The sequence below is a fragment of the Exophiala oligosperma genome, assembly GCF_000835515.1.
Source record: "Exophiala oligosperma strain CBS 72588 unplaced genomic scaffold supercont1.3, whole genome shotgun sequence".
NCBI lineage: Eukaryota > Fungi > Ascomycota > Eurotiomycetes > Chaetothyriales > Herpotrichiellaceae > Exophiala > Exophiala oligosperma.
Window position 1 is genome coordinate 2,297,493 of NW_015622820.1, and position 20,132 is coordinate 2,317,624.

Genomic DNA, 20,132 nt, shown 5'->3' on the forward strand with positions numbered 1-20,132 from the left:
GAACCCTTACGTGAAGCAAGGGAAGCTGTTCGTCGTAACAATCGGCCAGCTTGGGCCAAAATGGTAGCTTCGGCCATTTGCCCTGATTGGTGTAGTATCCGATCTGTCCTTTGATCGTGAAAGATGCGAAGTTGCCATAGCATCTTCAAGTACAAGTCGTCATGCTATGCAGGTCGCGGGAAATGACTTGTTCATACCATTGATCTTCATTCTATAACCTGTAAAGGGCAGTGAGATTCAGCTTCACCATAGACAGTACGCAGATCGTTCGACTCCAAGACAGCGGGTTTGTGAGGTCAACAGGGACTCCTCGCGCGCCTGGGCCAAGCAACACATCTGTCGCTACGGCAGCAAATATAGTCCGAGAAGGCTTGTCTCTATTGTTGACAGTAGTTGGCGTTGGCGACATTGTCTCGAGTATGATTTAGCCTGCGTCAGTGCGCGAGCTGAAAGCTGTCATGTAGTCGAATCTTGCCTCGGGGTTCCTCGAGGTCAATGAGGCCATCTGATTGGTCGGTTCTCTCGTGGTCATTGCACAGCTAATTTCAAAGTCCGACAGCACTCTCGTGATATGCTGTATGTCGAATTGCTCAGTTGATAAAGTTTATAGTATGGATTATGCTTGTAAACGAGATCTCGACGGGATTGTCTGCCTCGAAGGATGGCGAGCGTGAGATAGCTGGGCTGAAAGGACATCCTTACCGGCGATCTGTGCACAAACAAGCACTCTGCGCAGACACGCCATTTGGAACATGATAAAAGCTGAGACGGAGCCTTTGTCGGAGGGCTATTAACAACCACCGCGGAGGCTCGATCTGCCCACGTAAGAAGAGTCATCTGCACAAGCTGGCGAATATTTGAGGCAGCGGTGGAACAGATGTAAACATGACCTACCCATTGACTCTTGAGTGCGAGCCACACCTTCGAGCAATGAGCATTGTGTGTGCAGCAAGGCACTGGCCATCCCACTGGTAGCGGTAACTTCTCCGGAGTCTGCGTTTTAATGTAACGGTCGATTGGGGAATAGCATTGCTCAGTGCTGAAGCGATCAAGCGGATACATCACTCAGAAAGCTTCGAAGTTCGAAATGCCCACAGTCGGTGGGATATTCCTGCTCTTACTCTGCAGTTGTGGTATCACTGGCCCCCGCTCGTTATAAACTCGAACTAGCATTGTTTTGACATATAGGAAGATTCCCGAGCAGTATTTTCATATACCCAGGAACTCTTAAAGAAATAGCCTAACGTTGGACCATTGTAAGGCAAAAACTCCATGAACAAGCATGGTCCGCATGGTCATGGAACGCATAGATAGTCGGGTGCGCAGTAGGATCTCGGATTCTTAGCTCGACATATCACCATAGGCGGGTCACGAGAAACATGGTCTCTGTGTGGCGCTGGCCTGGCCAAGGTCAAAATCATGGGGGAATCAGCAACTTTTTGTAGATTGAACGCGTTGTTCGACAAATGACGCGAGATCACGATGAAGTTGAACACATCGCGACTATTAAGGCATCTCACTTTCGCGCATGCTAAGGAAAAATTCCGGTCTGACAAGATATCATGCATATTAGTGACACGCAATTCGTGCAGCAGCCGCTCGTCAGACATCCTTGAACTCCTCCCTAACTCAATCGACAACGTCGCTCGATTTCCCAGCGCAGGCAATCAATCCGCTTGAACTTTCCAACCTGCACCTTGCTCGTTGTCTCCTTGGTTGTGGTTCTGATTTTTGTGTTAAAAACTACGACGAATTCGTGCAGACGCTGTACTTTGCCTTCGAAGCCGAAGCTGCACTGTCGACAAGCCGCCCACAAGTCCGGCCTCCGCTTCGTTAGTAGCTGCCAACCATGGCAGACCGATTCCCGTCCATCGAAGACATTGATGCTGGTGCGTTGCAGGGCTCTGCGCTCTTGTTCTTGACGAGATGTCACGTTTAACAGTCCCCTCCAGGCGAAACTGACGTCCGGCCGGATTCTGCTGCGCAAGGCAGCTTCCTCGATCGCGAACGAGCCCTCCTCGGTGAAGATGCAGACCTCTTCGCCGCTAACGACCGACCCGGAGCCACGACTGTCGAGGATGGTGACGATGATCTCCTAGGCGGTGGCGATGGCGAGTTCACATCCGCTCCGGTGCAGCCTTCAAGCGGAGGAGCGCAGGACGACCTCAATGCTTTCGAGAGTTCTTTCCCTGAAATCGACACCAGAAACGATGTACGTCTTCGCTTTTGACTGGAATGAGTCTGTCATGAAACGAAAGAGGAATGAGTTTACTGACGAGCGCAATACTTTTAGAATGTTGGCCCTGGCGGTACCATCACTGATTCTTCGACCTCTTTCCACGGAGGCTACACAAATTACACCGCCCCTGCACAAGAAGAGGAGACAGAGCCCATTCGCGAATGGCGAGCAAAGAGGGATGCAGACATAGCTCGCCGAGACGAAGCGTCGCAGCGTAAGAAGGAGGAAACCGTATCTACGGCACAGAAGGACATTGATTCGTTTTACGAATCCTACAACCGCAAAGTCGACAAGCAGAAGGCACAAGTTGCAAAGGAGGCAGAAGAGTTCCTTGCCAAGCGAGAAGACACAACCGCCGGTGGTACTGCTTGGGAACGAATTGCCAAATTAGTAGATCTAAGCGGAAAGGGCCAACAAGGCGGCGGAGATGGCTCATCCAAGAAGAGAATGAGAGAGTTGCTCCTCAGCCTGAAAGCCGACAAGGATGCGCCAGGTGCTTCGGGCATTTAATTTTAATGCTACAGGCAACTAAAGGTCGACATGGGAGAGCCATTGCTTTGTCTTGCCTTGGACCACGGCTCTCAAGTGCTACGGGCGCATAGAGTGATCCGGGCTGTTGGCCTTTTATGGTCACAAAATTATCTGGCACGGTAATTGATTACGACGGAGGTTCGGGCGTGCAGACTGCCAAAACAAAAACTGCACTCTATTAGTCGTTCTGGGAAATGGAAATATTGGCGCTGTAGAGTATGATGATTACTGGTTACTTTCATGCAACCTGGAATCAGGTTCGCCAAATACACTGAAGACAAGCACTGAAAAATCATTGATATATTACATCACTCATGGCGGCCTTTCCTTGCCTTGTTTCGTGTTCGCCCAAAACGCCCGCCAGTAGAAAACTCGTTCATCTGAAAATTGTGACCTCCCGTCCACGTTTTCCCTTAGCGCCTAACGAGTACGCTTCTGTCGACGTCGACGTTGGGCACGGCTTGTGTCCAATGGGTACTTCGTCTCATGGGGGATTGGTGCTGGTATGGGCCCATGCGGGAGATCAACTTTGACGTCGAGGTCTTCAGGTTGTGGCGCGTCAACACGATCCCAGCCATTCGCCTTTATGACCTTTTCGAGCGCCACCCGCATACTTGTGTTGCAAGGTTTGCAGCCTTTGTACTTGGTAAGATTCCCGCTCCAGGAAATGTTGTGTCGGAGCCAGAGGTGCGCCCCGTGATATCCCTGTAACTCGGCGACTTGGAAAGCCATCTTCAGGCGTCCGAGAACCATCTCGTCTAGTTTCTCTATGACACCCAGAAATACACTCGGGTCGAGGACGCCAGGAAGTGCCGACTTGGTTGTATTCAAGAGGGGCATTCCTTCCACGAGCCTGGTCACATTCAACAAAAGTTCGGTTTCAGGTGCAACAAATTCAACCGGGTCATGGTCATTCGCGGCCACATCAGGAGCAGCGGGCGGCGGCGGCGGCATAGTGCTACTTGAGGCAATCGTAGGGAATTCCGACCTGACAATCGAGGTCTTAAAGATGGGCTGTGGTGGTCCATCGATCTGCTTGCCGCTAGCACTCTCTGGGGAGATTTCCTTCGTGTCGATGGATTCAGAGGATCCATTCACAGCGCGCGGCTGGATGTTCGGTGTACTGACCAGTTCTTGATTGAGTCGACCCTGTGCGGGAGGAGTGGAAGATCCGCGACCTAGACTGCTCGACCCGCTAATTTCATTGGCCTTTGCTTGTACCATCTTAAGGAAGTTCGTCGTGTCCTGATGTGCAACCCAACGGCGATCAGAGTACAGAACGGTCAAGTCGTGCAATTTGACCTCGTTAGATTCGAGGCGCTCCCAAAGGGCGTCAGGCGGCGCCTTTCCAGACTTCAAAAAAGCGTTCACCTCCGCGAAGTCACGGTTCAGCTGCGGTCCGAGTTTCGCAATCTCAAGGGCCCGTTCGCGATCTCGTTTTGGGCATTCACATCTCGGTGCAACGTTTTGCTTGTCCATGCACTTCAAATGCGGGAGGAGTCTCCGTGCAATCTCCCAGTCGCTCTCAACAAGCAAGGAGAGCTCTGTACCACGAAGGAAACTCTGATTCGAGGTCGAGGTACTAGTCAGTAGGTGGAAGTCATTGATTTTGCGCAAGCGCATCATTTGATTCTCCTTCCCAAACCGTGGTGTTGGTTTGGGTATCGGGTTCACGTTTCGTACATTTAGCCCTTGAACTCGCCCTTTACACGTATGTGATGGCGAGCATCGGTATTGAGAGCCTTGACAAATGTGCTGAAACGTAGTCCACCCTTCTTTGAACTTCTCCATCGTTGCAGGCTCATTGTCGTCGATCAGAGTGCGAGTAATGAATGACTCGAGCATACCGAGGTTGAAACTCGCTTGAGCACTGTCCTCCACGCCCAGTCCGAACGTCAGTACAAGACTAGTAACATCGATAGAGACAACTGTGGCTGCTGATTCATCTTCGAGCGCAATTAGATGATACATGAGGTTGTAAAGATTGACCATAGCCTTGGCCAGGAGGATGAAGGTGGAAACCCATTCATCTAATTCAGCTGCGGCTCGAAGTGTGGGGGAGGCTCCCAGGTCGAGCATCTCACGCCCATACATGCCTATGTCGGCGCGCATTAGATAGCTAAGGCGCTGAGCGATGATAATGGCCGCCATAGCAGGACAAGTGCCTATGTGCTTGTATCGTATGACTGCGTCTTCCAAACATTCTGTCGGCGTTGAAGCAGCAACTCGCATATTCCTAAGATACAACTCTTTGGCCTCGTTCCACGGCCCGGGGCGCATCGTTTGAGAGATGAGACGAGCTGTCACCACTCTGAACACATCCCAGATCCCTTCTTCGACGTGGTTGTAGACGTAATCGAGGACATGGTTTCGCACCTCATTTCGATCTTTCAATTTGTGCTCGTTGAAGAATGCCTCGAAAGACTCCCAGCTATCCTTGCTCATGTGAGTTCCTGAGAGCAGAGATCCAACATCGAACATTAAGCTAGAAGCATTTAACTTGGTGATGGCATGCAATGCCGGCATGGAAACATTTTCACCCATATTATTCTTCCGCTTTTCGTCGTGCGCAGCAACAAATTTTACCATAGAAACTTCAACCTTGGAAATCGCTTGCGTCAACTCTTGGGATGGCTGGTCTTTCAAAACAGACATGAATGACGCCTTGAGCCCATCAAATATCGACAAGTACTTTTCGGGTTTGTTGTGAGCTGTTGAGATGACTAATTTTGTCAGTCTACCAGAGAGCTCATTGACAGAAGTGATAGTCCCAGTCTCGCTCAGGAACCCACAAACTATGTGGTCGAACAATAGTGTGTTGATGATATCACCAAGTATGATTTCAGACACTTCTGCACAGGGGGACTTCAGGAGAGCCTTTGATTTGATCTTCTTCAGCGCTGCTGCGACCTGTGCGGGACTGTCGCTGTCCATCCGCCGCATCGCCTTCACCATTTCCTTCTTGGCAGCATCTTCAACTTTAACACACTCGAGGCTTGTTCTGATGGCCTCTTGGTTAATATTCAAAGTAGGATCGATGGCCAGTGAAGAAAAATCAGAAGTTTGCATCTTGGATCTGAGTTGCAGCATGAGATCAACGTTCTTCAAAGGATCAATTTTCTCATAATCGGCCTTATCATTCACTGCGAAGCCCTTGGCGTCTGGGTTCGAGAGCACCTCTTCCAATGCGCCGAAGTATTCCTGAAACTCCGGAGTCTTGGGGCCATACATCTCGAGTACCCCTCGAAACTCAGTCATTGCTGCGTGCACACCCTTGGGGTCAGAGGCACTGAAAAAAGCCTGGAACACGTTGGAAATTTGACAAAAGCCCTCTGGGCTAGCAAAGTGGATTGCGTTCTGCAGGATGGTGGAAGAGCTTGCGTGGCAATCTGAGATGGGAAGGATCAACTTGCGAAAGTCATTGTTCTTCTTCTCGGCGTCCGCCATTTCTGCATTGGCCTGGTCGAGTTTTGTGCATGCATCGGCAAGCGAGATTTTGCCCGCGTTTACATCATGTCGAATTTGGTCCAGTCTTCCTCGTATTTGTCGGACAATAAATTCATTCTTGCGTGCAGCCTCGAGAATTGCATTCTTCTTGGGGTCTGACAAGATACCCTCTGGGACGAAACCATCTGATGATGGCGACCTGACTGCGTCAGTCCGTTTAGCGGGGCTCTTCTTAGTGTAGCCTGAGCGTTTGTCCGGAAGGATGGTCTTTCGTTCCTTCAGGGTCTGTTCATCATCTTCTTTTTTAACACGGATGAGTTCGACATCTCTTTGTTTCCGCAGAGCCTTTTGCATTCTCTCTGACCGTTCTGACCTGATTCTGCTCTGGTAGGACTTGATTGTGTCTAACTCCATCCAAGATATACCCTTTGTCTTTGCTCGCCTGCAGATCTCGTGTCCAGAGGGGCATGCATTACCAGATGCTTCATGGCGAGCCGTTTCGGGATTTTCGTCTAAGCAGCATGAGTATGAGCCGATAAATTTTTGAATGCCCCCGGGGTGGCCCACAAAGAGTGTATCTAAGACCAGGGCATTTTCGTCGAGAAGGGCCCGCTGTGCCTGGTGCCTGGATGATTTGCGCTCTAGTTCATTTTTCTCTTTCTCAAGTTTGGCTCTTTCTTCGAGCAGTTCGTTGTAAGTCCGAATGTCCTCTTCCGTCCAGCCATCAACATTGTGTCCATCCGCAGCCTTTGTTGTGGTTTCCGAAGCAGGAGTCTGAATCGATTCCTGAATCGCAGCGCTCAGAACGGAATCGTCTGGCAGGTACAAGCTTTGGCCTTTTGACTTGGCCATTGCTCTGCTTTGTGCGCGCCTTGTACGACGCATATAGGTCCCGGCAGGCTAGAACTGCTAAGAAGTTGAAATCCTTTCAGATGGAACTGATGCAGTCGAATCCCAGGCCAGATGGTTGATGTAAGGATTCTCGACGCCTACAAGCCTGCCCAGCCGGTGGTTTCACCAAAACCCTTCCTATAGTCCGGAATGTTGCATCATTGACTGAAGGCAACAAATAACATGGCTCAAAAGGTGGCGTCTGAACCATCCTCGGGGAAGGTGCCCCAGACGCACGGGTTTTCGTCACTCTTTGTTTACGAGCTTTTGATAAATGAGGCGGTGGACGGCGCTAGTCTTGACCACGTTGGGTTTGTAATGTTTCCAGGATTCTCTATCGCATGATTTCGCAAAGGCAGTTGACTCTTTGGCGTGATTAGACAGACACTGATTTGGCTAAATTAATTCCTTGCGACAACTCCAGATTGCTGGTAATATGAACGGCTAACGATCAATCAGTAAGGGTGAAGTGAAGTCTTGCCCTGTCCGGTGAGGTGAACAGCTTGCCCGCCATTTGAATTCTTGGCTCGGAGCCGGTGTTTCTTTGATCCGACGTGAACCAAAAAATTACTTGCTTCCCAGAAAGGCGAATACAAACTATTTGCTCAAGCAAATCAACAACATCAAGACGAGGCTTATTGAGGACTCTGACTAATTGCTGTCTTAGCGATAAAGAGAGAACCTGCCTGTGTGTCACAATCATGGCAAGCGAGGTCCTGGGTGACCACATCGCCAAAGTCATCCGGGCTGCCATCGAAAATGACACACCCACCCTGGAGAAGTGTATTGACCAATACTCTTTTTCTGACTGCAAAGTCGTAGATGTCCAAGATCCTGAAACTGGATTCTCTCCGTTGCATGCCGTCATTTCATCATGCAGATCATCAGTCAATGGCAATGGTATCAAGAAATCTGATCATGAAGACGCCGCTTCTTCGACCATCAGATTTCTGCTGGAAAATGGGGCAATTTGGAATCAACTGGACAATAACGACGAAACGCCTGGCTGCTTAGCCTACCGCCTGGGTTTGTTGAACCTCTATCAACTCATGGTCGATGCAGGCGTGAGAGCGGAAATGATACTAAGCCGACTCGAGGAGTATGAGAGAATGGAGGATGAGGAGGGGGACAATGGCGAGGACGGGCAAAAAGAGCCGAAGGAAGAGGAGGAACATGTGCCTGGAAATGATCAATTGGATTCCATGGAAACTGAAGATTCCGTTGTTGAGTTGGACGGAGCCGAGCAGCAGGATGTCAACACTTCAGCTTATCTATCGTCCACTCTTTCTCTCAGCAGCAACAAGCTTTTAGACGACCAACAGAACGGCGTGATGATGGCATGGGAAAGTGGGATCATGAGGCAATCTGCCGATAATCTTCTCACAGCTCCAGAGTTGAGGATTTTGAACATTGGCTTCGGCATGGGTATAATTGACTCCCATATCCAAGACAATCCCAACAAGCCAGCGCGCCACTACATTGTCGAAGCTCACCCAGATGTCCTGAAAGATATGGAATCTAAAGGTTGGATGAGCAAGACGGGAGTTGAAGTCCACCGAGGGAGATGGCAAGATGTGCTCCCAGAATTGGCGGCTGACGGTGAAACGTTTGATGCAATCTATTTCGACACTTTTGCCGAATCATATTCCGAATTCCGAGAGTTCTTCACCGAACACGTTATGGCGCTTTTGGATCAGAGTGGGAGGTGGTCATTCTTCAACGGCATGGGCGCAGACCGTCAAATCAGCTACGATGTTTACCAAAAAGTGGTAGAGATGGACTTATTCGAGGCAGGGTTCGAGGTCGATTGGGAAGATGTTGAACTCCCCAAGTTCGACCAGGAGTGGGAAGGAGTGCGCCGGAAGTATTGGAACATCGACCATTACCGACTACCCGTTTGCAAGTTTATGGACTGAGCATGTGGACTACATGGGGGCATGCGGGCAAGAAATTTCAGGGAAGCAACCAATTATTTGGCCGATTATCACGATTGTCTAACCATCAGACTTGATCAGCCGCAACCTGTATCTGCTGCTTCACTTCTCCGTTCCCGATTTGCACAAGTGGAGATTTCCAATCGGCAGATACCCATACATTCGTTGCGCAGAGTATGCGCTCCGGGGTTTCGGAACCAATTACAAAATGTTCGCCCTCCTCGGGAGGCCGGACCGGCAAGAGACTGAACGAACATTGTCCAATGTCCTCGGCATTCATGCGTGTCACACCCCACCTGACCTGACCTTCCTGTGTGTTCTTACTCCCCTCTGGTGGATGACAATATGCAGCGAGGGTCTTTGAATTTCCAAATGTCGAGGGCAAAATCCAACTTACTTTCCAAAAGCCAATTCCAATAGCGAAGGTTACCAAAACCAGTAGGATCAGGCTGAAGACAAGTGCCGCCAAGGGTGAGAATCCAAGTTTAGACACCAGCCTTTTCCCTATGTCGTCCGCATTGTCGAAACTTTGAGGCCAGACTGCATATATGCGTTGCAAGAATAGCGTTTCGGACAGAAATGTGTGTAATAGGACAAAGTAGGAGATCATGATGATGCTGTACCGCAGCGGAAATTGGAGGAAATACGTGCCTCTTTGCTCGGTCCCGCTCTTTGGCTTGCTGACCCGAAGGCCACGCCGGTGGGTTGCGAATGATCGAAACTCGAATGCCATGAAGATGCGCGTGAACTGGTTGTTGTACGTCAAGTAAAGAAGGCTGAGTGCCAGATGTGGCAAGTTAGCAAGAACTGCGCCAGTGATGTACGACACGGCAGGCGTGTTGGCTGCATTATATACCATGAATTGTGCCTCGTCATATGTGTACAACGTTGGTGCTTTGCCCAAGCCCAGACCCCAAATCGTCCCGAATCCGAATGGTATATCGGCAGCACGGTGGGCTGCTCGAGTCTGATGGTACGACCAGCCGAACAGGCCAAAAGACAGACCTAAGCCGACCAAACCGCTGCTCATTGATCAGCCAAAAGGCCTGCGATACATTTCTCGTGGGGTGAGTTTGGACTTACAGAAAATTCGCACCGACCCATGGACCGCTTATTTCCTGGGCTATACGTGCGTTCCGCGAGCCATATGGATGAGGCTTAGCGATTGATACCAGCTTTCTGTCTAGTGCTGGTTCTCCGAAATGCCTTGCATCGGCCATGCACAAGCCATGTACCGTGGTGTCAGGCTCGTGAAGGAATGAGTCGATTGCATCTCCAATGGTGACCAGTGGCCGTGCGTGGCTGAAGGATAGTGCGGCCAGCATGGCCACCAGTTTGCCAAAGACACAGACCAGGACCACAATCATGATCGACAAGCTCAAGTTCAATTCACAAGCGTCGGGGAGGTCCCGCGCCAAACAATGATCGACCACACGTTGATGTACCATCCAGGTCCCGTTCTCGAGCAAGCGAGACGTATCGCATGACGTCGTCGTTGAATAGGAGGTTTCAGTCTGCTCATAACAAAGCCACGCCCAAGGTTGCTGGTCGCCTACGTAAGACAAGTCTACTTTTCCATTATTCCAGTCAAATCCAGGTTGCTGGCCCGGGTACTTCACCACGTCACTTGGGAAGTCCTCCGTAGAGCTGTCGATCGACGTTGTAGTCATCAACAGCACATCACCCCAGGTTCGACTAGACCCGGAAGCGTATGTCTGGATGCACTCCTCTGCGGTCAGCTTCGTCAGTGGTGGTTTCTGCGCGTTCAGGTAATACGCCAGATTAGCCATTTGCGACGCACCCGAACTTCCCACCGTTGGGATATCGATATAACTGCGCTTGAGTGCGCGGAAGGTCGAGTTTGGAGGCGCCGAAGATGGTGCATCATTGACCTCGACCAGCATTGCCCAGCTAGACCACTCGGCATTCGTTGTGCTGTACACGATGAGCGAGTTGAACATTAGATGGATCGGCAGCGAGCTTGACCAAAGCAGCGCGAAGACTGCCAGCCGTTGCTTGCTGAGCAGGGCAAAATTCGTAAGAGATAGTGTCCCGACGTTGAGTGTCTTGTTGATTCGATGCGCCCTGTCCAGATCTTCTCGAGTTGGGGCTGCCAGTCTCTGCATCATGTATGAAGACGTGGCAAACAAGCTTGAGGCCAACACGTTGATGAGCAAATGAACCCAGAAATTGGCCTCACTGGCTGTCGAGCAATCTCCGTTGAAGAGTGTGACCACAAGTCCATCACCTGTTCTGTGGGACGCTCCCGCCCATATTGCCACAATAAGAGTCACGACAAGTATCGAGGCGACGTTGTACAAGCAGAAAGTGTAGCCTGTCTTCAATGAAGGATGAATCTGGGCCCATTGTCTTCGGGCATCCTTGGGGCTTTGGCTTTTTTTGTTGAGTAACGTATGTCGATAGTCCCAGAATTGTTTGTATGCTCTCGACGGATACGTTATGCCCAAGACAAAATTTCTTTTCACCGATGCAAAAATGCTTGCCATCGCGTTTGGGAGTTGACAGCACGTTCATCACTCGAGCATCATCTGGGGACTCTGAAAAGGATGTCGGGCATTATGAACCCCGTATGGGGAGAACCTGCGTCTCCTCGAGGCAGAATCAAGTTATGTCTTTGGAATCGACCCAGGTTAGTGATGAGTTTGGGGGTGGTGTCAGTCCCATGGCTAGATCGTCGGCGCGTGGACGCTTGTACCTGGCCCCGGAAGCTTCGTTTTGCTTGTATGTTGACAGAGTCGGGCCTGGGTCTGCGTTCTCCATGAAGCCTTGTAGATGGTCATTGGCCTGAACACTAGGCGAACCCTGCAAGCAAGTTTCAGGTTCACGGGCTGATTGCAAAGGAGGCGGGGGCCGAAACGTCTGCACCGACACTAAAGCACTGCTTAAAGAGACCCCTGTCCATGCGATGCGTACCTCAGAGTTGTGCTGGAGTTTCAAGGAGAGGTTTCGTCGGACGCAAATGATTCTGCGCTTATCAAACATTACCGACATGTTCACCATTTTCAATGGTTTTCGGTCCATGCAACGATATAAGCATGCTCAGCGTAGTCCTGACACGCACTATGAAGGTCGCATCTCCCGGGAAATCAGCAACATTTTAGCTCGACCTGAGCACGACAGACCAACACTCGAATATCTACATGGAAAGGCAGTCGGATAATATGACACTGACTTCAATTGCTATTCTTCTTCTTTTCCTCTCGGGGCTGGGCGCAGCTGCCTCTGAGGTCGTCAATATCCCATTGAACAACCAAGACTCCATCAATGCTTCCGGAGTAAATGGACCTTGGCCGACGATTCCAATCTTGTATGCCACGGACAAGAGTTTAGACTGCCACCTCACATTCTGGAATCAGTCAATATTCTCAGCGCGGCAGCCATGCGTGGATACGCTCCCTTCCAATCGTAGTGAAGGCGCCTTCTTATGCTCCGATGATCTTGTCTACCCGCCGGCTTTCGACCTCTCTGCTGTGAACGAATCTGCCATCACATTCATGAACCTATCATCCGCCAGCATCTTCTATGCAATCACGGAAGATTCGTTGCTAGTCCATGCACTCGATGCTCACGGCTATGGCTATCAAGCAACGAGTGACATTTCTCTCGGGAGTCAAGAGTTTGAGCTTGAGCACCTTGTCTCAATCAACTTTACATCGACAACCACCAGCTCAGCGAGACGTCTTCCTTTGATGGATTCCTTCATATCCGCACAGCAAATAGCGGCGAGTTTGGTCGATAAGGGCGACGCTGCGTCGCCCTTCTTGAGCCTCCACCTCGGCTCACAAGACCCCAACGTGCCCGGGTCTCTCCAGATTGGAGGTTTCGACAACAGTCGCATTGTCGGAGACATGATGAGAATTCTGGCCGATAACAGCCTTCAAATTACCATCACCGATATCAATATTGGTGTGGAAGAAGGATTCCTGCCTCTGCAAAGTCTCAAATTTGCGAATGGAAGCTTTCCTCAAGGCCCTTACAAGGTTGATCCAAGATTTCGACTTCACAAGCTCCCATCTTATGTGCAACCGATCGTCCTGGAACCCGGTTTGCCGTACCTATACTTTCCGAAAGACATCTGCGACCCCCTTGCAGAGATCCTGGACGCCACTTATGACCAAGAACGTAATCTTTACTTTTGGAATAAGCCAGACGATGATCCCATCTTCAAAAGTCCAACTTTTCTGGAGATCGAGTTGACAGGATACGACTCTACCGAAGGCTACATCTCCCCGACAGAACTGATCCCGACTGTGTCAGTCAAGATACCTCTCGCCCTCCTGCAGCATAAATTTTCCGCCACTGTGCAGGCAGAGAATGGCACGATGCTTCGCCCGGCCCGATATCTTCCATGTTCACCGCAGGACGAAAGTGTTTTGCGTGAAGAATGGCAAAACACCCTTGGTCGAGCATTTTTCCAGGCAGCATTCATTGGTACCGAATTCCCTTCCGATACTCCGTACCAATTGCCGACGTACTGGATCGCTCAGGCTCCAGGTCCAACTAACCTTGCTCCTCCGAATATCTCTGTTATTGACAGTGGATATATATCCAACAGGTCGAATGTGACAGTGGAGCCAAGGTTCTGGACCAATAGCTGGTCAGCTGTGCTTCCACTCTGGACCATGGACGCAGATGGAAAAACCACTCTCGAACAGAGGAATAATCAACCAAGCGACAACCATTTCGAGTTAACCAGGGGACAAGTCGTTGGGATCGCGGTCGGCGCAACTGTCGCTTCCGTCGTTGCCGTGAGCATCACATGCTGCTTCGGTTTGCGGGTTCTCAAGAAGTCACGACATCGGCGGTCAATCATAAGAAAGCAGATTGAGGAGGAAGATCGAATTGCCAGAGAGCTTGAGATGGAATCGATAGAAAAGGAGAAGTCGGAGCAGCAGCAGCCAAGATACAGAGATTCACCACCTGAGGCACCATTACCGGGATCTAGTGGCAACAACACAGCTACATCTCAAGTAGTAAATGACGATCCAGTTGATGCTTGTCTCCCGCTGATGGAGGACGATAGCAGTGTCAGGTCAAACGAGTCAATTCCTCTAACAGCCTTGCGGCGGCATGAGATTGGGCCTGACTTAGCCCACGGGTTCCGGTGGTCAGTTCAGTAGTCAAGATTGAACAATAAAGAGGGTATTATCTGGAATGAGTTCTCAAGAGGAGTCAGGATATTGACACCTTGGGGACAGGACATGCTTGATCGTGCCTTGAAATCTCGGTTTACTTTTCACCGAGCTGCGTCAAACTCTTTTGAATCTTCCCCCGCATCTCTTCTCCTCGTCTTCCTCGTCATCGCATGTCTCGGTCATGCCCACGAAGTCAGTCACTAGTCAGTTTACGAGTAGAGTCCATCCCCTCACCCTGTACCAGCTTGAAAGCAGACATACCCTAGTTCTCGGACCACAGGCGCGAGAGGCGCGATCCTCCGTAGGTACTCAACTATCCTCCCTCCGCGTGCCCGAAGGAGGGGTGACGGTTGCAGCACCACAAGCCCTCGGCAGCAAACATGATACCACGGTGTGGTATATGTAGAGCATGCTGTACTTTCATAGATAGATCTTTATGGACAAATCAAATCTGTTCACATTGGTAAACGTCAAAATATCTTCCTGTGTCCTTCCCACTCCGTGACTAGACGAGCACCTCGCAGCCCGAGCCTTCTTGTACTGTATACCCTCGACATCACTGACTTAAAAAACCACCAGTCAAATCCAATAGTACGAAATTACGACCGATCGATATTTATGACAATGGCCAAACGAACAGCAATAGTTACCGGGTCATCTCGAGGCATGTATGTTGTCCAGCACCCGACACCCAGCACCCAGCACCCCCTTTCCTTTCCGAAAAGACCTGTATCTCAAAGCTGACCTTTTTTCTTCTTGTGCTCGTTTACAGAGGTGAAGCCATCGTCCGTCGACTCGCGGTCGAAGGGTATTCGGTCTGCGTCAACGACGTTTCTGCCAACAAGGCCGGGATCGACAAATTGGTTTCGGAACTGAACCAAACCCACGGGTCAGGCAGCGCCATAGGGGTCGTGGCCGACGTGACTTCGTCGACCGAAGTGCAGGACATGATCAAGGAGTCTGTGGGCAAGTTGGGGCCGTTGACGGTCATGGTCGCCAACGCCGGGATAGCCCAGGTGTCACCGGCTCTGGAGATTTCCGACGAAGATGTCCAAAAAATGTTCAACGTCAATTTCATGGGCGTCTGGCTGTGTTACACTCACGCCGCCCGGCAGATGATCGCACAGGGGCCCATCGCAGAGGGGGACAGCGGGTACAAGATCTTGGGGGCGGCCAGCATCGTCGCTTTCAAACCTTTCCCCCTGCTGTCTCATTACAGCGCTTCCAAGTGGGCAGTACGTGGGTTCACTCAAGTGTTTGCGATGGAAATGGCAAAACATAAGATCACGGTCAACGCTTACGCTCCTGGGATCGTCGGCACCGCCATGTGGGACCTCATAGACGAGAAACTGGGAACCATCGAGGGCCGAGCGAAGGGAGAGTCGGTGAAGAAATATTCTTCCGATCTGACCGCCTTGGGGAGGGTCAGCGTACCGGAAGACGTTGGTAACGTCGTGGGTGGATTCCTGTGTTCCAAGGACTCCGAGTTCATGACGGGTCAAACGATAGTCATTGACGGTGGGATCATATTCACTTGAGAGGAAAATACTTCAAGAGGAACAAAAAGGAAACAATGATACGATGATACTCGGGTCAGAAGAAATGAATTGACAGTTGGATTGAGTGCGACCTTCTTCTTTCCCCCCATTTTTTCAACATTGATACTAGCATTTCCTCCCCTGAGTCTGTCACGACCATCCCATCGCATCGCATCATGTCGTTGAACTCGTCTCATCTAAGCTTCGTCGAATCAAGCAATGCACCCCCTTCCAGCGTTTGATCGTTGTGTATGGAAAAAGAGTTTCTCCTCCATCTAAGCATCTCACGCGTGACCTTCTCCCTGCTTTGGAGGGTAGGTCTTACCCTCGACTTCGACAACGGGTTTACAAGTACACAATTCCTCCTTGGGAACCGAGTCCAGAACCGAAGGGATATGTTTACCGCATCCCCACCAAGTGGACTTTTCTGTATTGCGTACAAGAAGTCAGCAATCAGGATTCAGCAAGATAACAATCGACCAAAAAAAAGATTAAACCTTTCGGGCGTCAGGCGATCCTTCTCCTGATGCGAACGGATAGGCAAGTTGTTGCGACGACTGGTGCAGTGTTCGTATAGAGTCATGTTTGAGAATGATTTCTCAAGGGGCGAGTTACTTACGGCAAGTAGGACAAGTCTTTTTCATACACATGATGACCAGGTGCGTGTGTGTGTGTGCTAGGATGTTGTTATGGTTAAAAAAAAAGAGGGAAAAAGGATGTGTCCGAGTCAGGCCGAGGTGGTTTGTGGTTGTCGGTTTGGTAAGCTTTGTAACTTGACTCTCAAGTCCTTTACTCCGTGAGTAGTGATTGAAAAGAAACAGCAGTAGATAAAGATGGAGTTGGGGATTGTCGTTCGTCGAGATGGATGGTTTTGGCTTGTCCTGTGATTGAGATGAAAGATGTGGGAAAAGAGTTCGAGTTATTGATTAAAATAAAGCCCGCGACGATACGGGACGCCCGTTAGATTGTCACGAATGATGATGATGATGATGATGATCCATTGAGGGTGTTTGCTTAGCTAATTCAAAGGCGTAGAAACTTCCAGGTAATCAAAAATTGTTGATTCCCGAGATCCCCGGAGACCCCGACAAACAGCTGAAAACACCAAGTACGGAGTATGGAATATGCAATTCGCGTCCTTGACACTGCTGGCTATTTACCTATCTGACTGGCCCCTTCTCGGGATACAGAAGACAGACCGAAAATGGCGCACAGTTATGTACGGTTCGGCATCTCCATCGAGCAAACGGCAATTTCTCACAGCTTGCCCATCATCACGTTCTTCAGCACAAATCTATTCCGCTTGCCGTCATTGTAGACACGTCCTGTACGTCCGATCTGCTCGGTGGTGGTCGATGATAGTTGCATCAAAGTCTCCTTGTCGCCTTGATTCGCCACCACCCTATGGCCGTTTATCAGTCGGCCAACGATATATGCTTCTCTCGGTGTGTTGTCGCGATTGAATTCTACGGTATATGTCTGCACAAATGATCATTGCATTAGTCTTGGATTCGTTCTAGAAAAGGTTCTTCTCCTCGATTGGAATTTCCAACTCACCTCAATCACAGCCTCCTGCTCTCCCTCCACTTTGATATCAACCTGCGGAATAGGAACGTCTGTGACGTGTTCGGGAAGTGGTGCACGGTCAGGATAGGCGGTGCCCCCACGTCGTCGCATCGTAGAGAGACACAATACATGTTGATATGTGACCCAGCCACCGTTGGCGAGGATCAGTCCATTTCGACCTTTGCCCTGTCGTAGTTGTCGGGTCATCTCGGTGATGGCCTTGCGGGAACACGTTAACGACAACATGTTCGTCTCACAGTAGTAGACGGGAAGGGGAGGGGGGGGGAGGGAGACATACATGCAACGAATAATTGTTACCGGCACCGCCGAAACTCGTAAGCCCACCAAGAAGAGTCAGAGCTTGAGCTCCCCCGGTGATGGGCAGCTTCAAATGAGCAGCGGCAAGTTTGGGCACGATCGGGAAACATCTGGTTGAAGGTCAGAACCGAATCCAAAACGTTGACAAGATCAAGAGAATACAACGCCCACCATCCGTCGCCTTGCGCACCATCCATCGTGACATGCTTCGGGATACACTTACGAGTAAAAATCATACAAGTCAATTTCGCTTTTGTCCAGACCAGATACCTTGAGCCCAGCATCGAGAGACCGCTCAATAGCTGGACTTGAGTAGTAGTTGGGACGTTCCCAGACTGCAAAAAGGTAGGAGGATCAGCTAAGCTTTCCTCACATACGTTGCATTCAAAACAACTCACAATTGCCCGCATCCTGCGTTCCAGCGCCACCGAGAGCATAGATCCATTTCGTCTTTGGTATGCCCAACTCTTCCGCATAGGATGTCGAAGTCAATATACACGCTCCTGCAAGATTGATAGTGTTGAAAGCATTCATAAGAAGAGGGTCTAGTTCGATATCATCAGCAGTGGACAGTGGTTGGCGTCGACGAATAGTTCGGTGAGCCTTACAGGGCAGACAAATCATTCTGTTTCGCTTGGTGACGGTCCCAATCTCCTCTTTTGATTTTGCCGGCTTGCCATAGTTCCAAGCGTACGGTTGCTTCTCCGCTACTTTGGCAAAGTCGGCGTACAGTGTCGCTGACTCCTCGTGGTTGTCTCGCAGCGATTGTTGTCGGTGTGCTCGGAAACCGTTTTCGTACAAGGGATAAATCTGGATTGGGTCCGTTATACCTTGGGCCTGGCCAAGGTCTACTACAGGCAATCAGCGGAGTTCAGGAAAGCCTTGGTACGCCCCGGGATCGGACTCACGTATGCCACGGTCTCTCCCAGTGGCTTTGAAGACCGAAGTCACGCTCTCCTTTGTCTTCGTCCATCCCGGAGGTGGCATCTGCTTTGCCGCAGCGCATGCCGTCACTAGCAAGCAGAGTGGTGTTAGCAGCGACACAAGTTGCCAATTGCTTCAATTCTCAATGCCTGGGCCGCTCACATGACGCCAAAGCCTCACCGCCTGTCACTATGGCGACTTTGGTCTGGCCTTTTGATATCCTCCTGGCTGCTTCATCGAAGAGTTTGGCAGGCTTATTACCGCCATGCTCTGAGTAGAACTTGTGTCGTGGCTTCACCCCCAGATTATTGGCGATGTCACCGGGCAAATCATCGTAGGGCCAAGTCCACGTTCTCACGACATCAATACTGTCGATGGCATTCTGTAGGGATTTCTGCTTCCCCTCGACCAAGTCTGTGTCTTCTAGAGCCTTTGTGATGGATTCGAGTATGAGCTGTAATGGTTCCAGTGCTGCCTCGGTTGAAGTTGATCGATTGACGACATCCCCCACGCCTACGACGATAGGTATTTCCGCCATTTCTGAATTGTTTATTGGCTGCCGTTGACTATCACCGTGGCCGTTACCGTTGGCTTCAAGCAAGCATTGGGGGAAAGGTTTGATACAGCAACAACAACAACAACAACAGGTCGTCACCGTCTATTTCACCGACTTCGATTGACATTAATGTATTGTAGTTGATTGGGTCTGACATGGTGAGCCGAATCACCCAACGTCGTAGATGCCGACATGGTGAGATAAACCGAGGTTCAACGGACTCTTGACGCCTCGGATTTACTTTAGTCCTTTACCGAGCATCAATAATGTTGCTGCATTATTGTCTTCAACTTCTCTCGCCCGGTGTAATCATAAAAAAAAGAAAAAGAACTCACACGGTTTAGCAATAACATGAATCATTCAATGTTTTGTGTGAAATTTGAGCAGACGACTCATATTTACCTCGGCCGACACTGAAATTGTAGGTGTAAAACAGGTTTGCTCTTCCTCGTCACCATAATTCTGTTTCGCCTTCGTCATGATGGACCAAAACAGCACGATCTAGCAGAATGATGTACAACAGCATCTACAGACAGATTCCTCCGTACCGTAAGGGCAGTGCCGTTTCTACATGGTTGGAGAAAACCACACATTGGCCTCGATCAGCGGCGAACAAAGAGTCCCTTTCACCAGGTAAATTATTCACCCGGACACTTCACGAGGTTGATCACCTACAATCGTTCTCGTGTTCCTTTCCCCATGGCGATCTGTGGAGTTTTGACGCTCCTAGTTGCATTATGGGACACTTGGACACGGGGTATGAAGGTTCTTTCATTGTGTGGCAGCCTTTTTTGGATCTTGACCAACCCCCAGATTGCCTCCTAGATGGAAAGCTTCATATTTTACCCGGTCCAGGAATCCAATCCCGATGGGTCTGTCACGCAGCGGTGAAGTCGCGGTGGTGCGGTATAGATCCGCGGGCGTTCGTCCCTGCACGGTTGAGATAGCCGAGCACATATCGGGGGAAAAGACATACAGGTACATCTTTGCACCTGTTATTGATCTCTCTTACTCAAAAGGTCTCTTCGAGGT

General features: G+C 50.2%; 5 protein-coding genes across 5 annotated transcripts; 2 read left to right on the top strand and 3 right to left on the bottom strand.

Annotated features, from left to right (window-relative positions):
- The first annotated feature begins 1,578 nt into the window (after positions 1-1,578).
- On the top strand, positions 1,579-3,068 carry PV06_03602 (uncharacterized protein). Its single transcript, XM_016404411.1, has 3 exons — positions 1,579-1,889; positions 1,953-2,212; positions 2,294-3,068. The coding sequence occupies exons 1-3, from the start codon at positions 1,850-1,852 to the stop codon at positions 2,747-2,749; spliced, it is 756 nt and encodes a 251-aa protein (XP_016265416.1). The 5' UTR covers positions 1,579-1,849; the 3' UTR covers positions 2,750-3,068.
- On the bottom strand, positions 3,032-7,555 carry PV06_03603 (uncharacterized protein). Its single transcript, XM_016404412.1, has one exon. It carries the CDS (start codon positions 7,100-7,102, stop codon positions 3,191-3,193), a length of 3,912 nt encoding a protein of 1,303 aa, XP_016265417.1. The 5' UTR covers positions 7,103-7,555; the 3' UTR covers positions 3,032-3,190.
- Positions 7,556-7,737: 182 nt separating this feature from the next.
- PV06_03604 (uncharacterized protein) lies at positions 7,738-9,657 on the top strand. The gene has a single exon (XM_016404413.1). The coding sequence runs from the start codon at positions 7,810-7,812 to the stop codon at positions 9,022-9,024; it is 1,215 nt and encodes a 404-aa protein (XP_016265418.1). The 5' UTR covers positions 7,738-7,809; the 3' UTR covers positions 9,025-9,657.
- PV06_03605 (uncharacterized protein) lies at positions 9,110-11,549 on the bottom strand (the record flags this gene model as incomplete). Its single annotated transcript, XM_016404414.1, has 2 exons — positions 9,110-10,064; positions 10,126-11,549. The coding sequence occupies 2 exons, from the start codon at positions 11,547-11,549 to the stop codon at positions 9,110-9,112; spliced, it is 2,379 nt and encodes a 792-aa protein (XP_016265419.1).
- A 5,323-nt stretch (positions 11,550-16,872) lies between these two features.
- On the bottom strand, positions 16,873-19,269 carry PV06_03606 (uncharacterized protein). Its single transcript, XM_016404415.1, has 8 exons — positions 18,707-19,269; positions 18,529-18,633; positions 18,229-18,471; positions 18,019-18,165; positions 17,844-17,955; positions 17,601-17,730; positions 17,294-17,521; positions 16,873-17,215 (listed from the first exon to the last, which is right to left on the bottom strand). Exons 1-8 carry the CDS (start codon positions 19,080-19,082, stop codon positions 16,994-16,996), a joined length of 1,563 nt encoding a protein of 520 aa, XP_016265420.1. The 5' UTR covers positions 19,083-19,269; the 3' UTR covers positions 16,873-16,993.
- Positions 19,270-20,132: the final 863 nt, after the last annotated feature.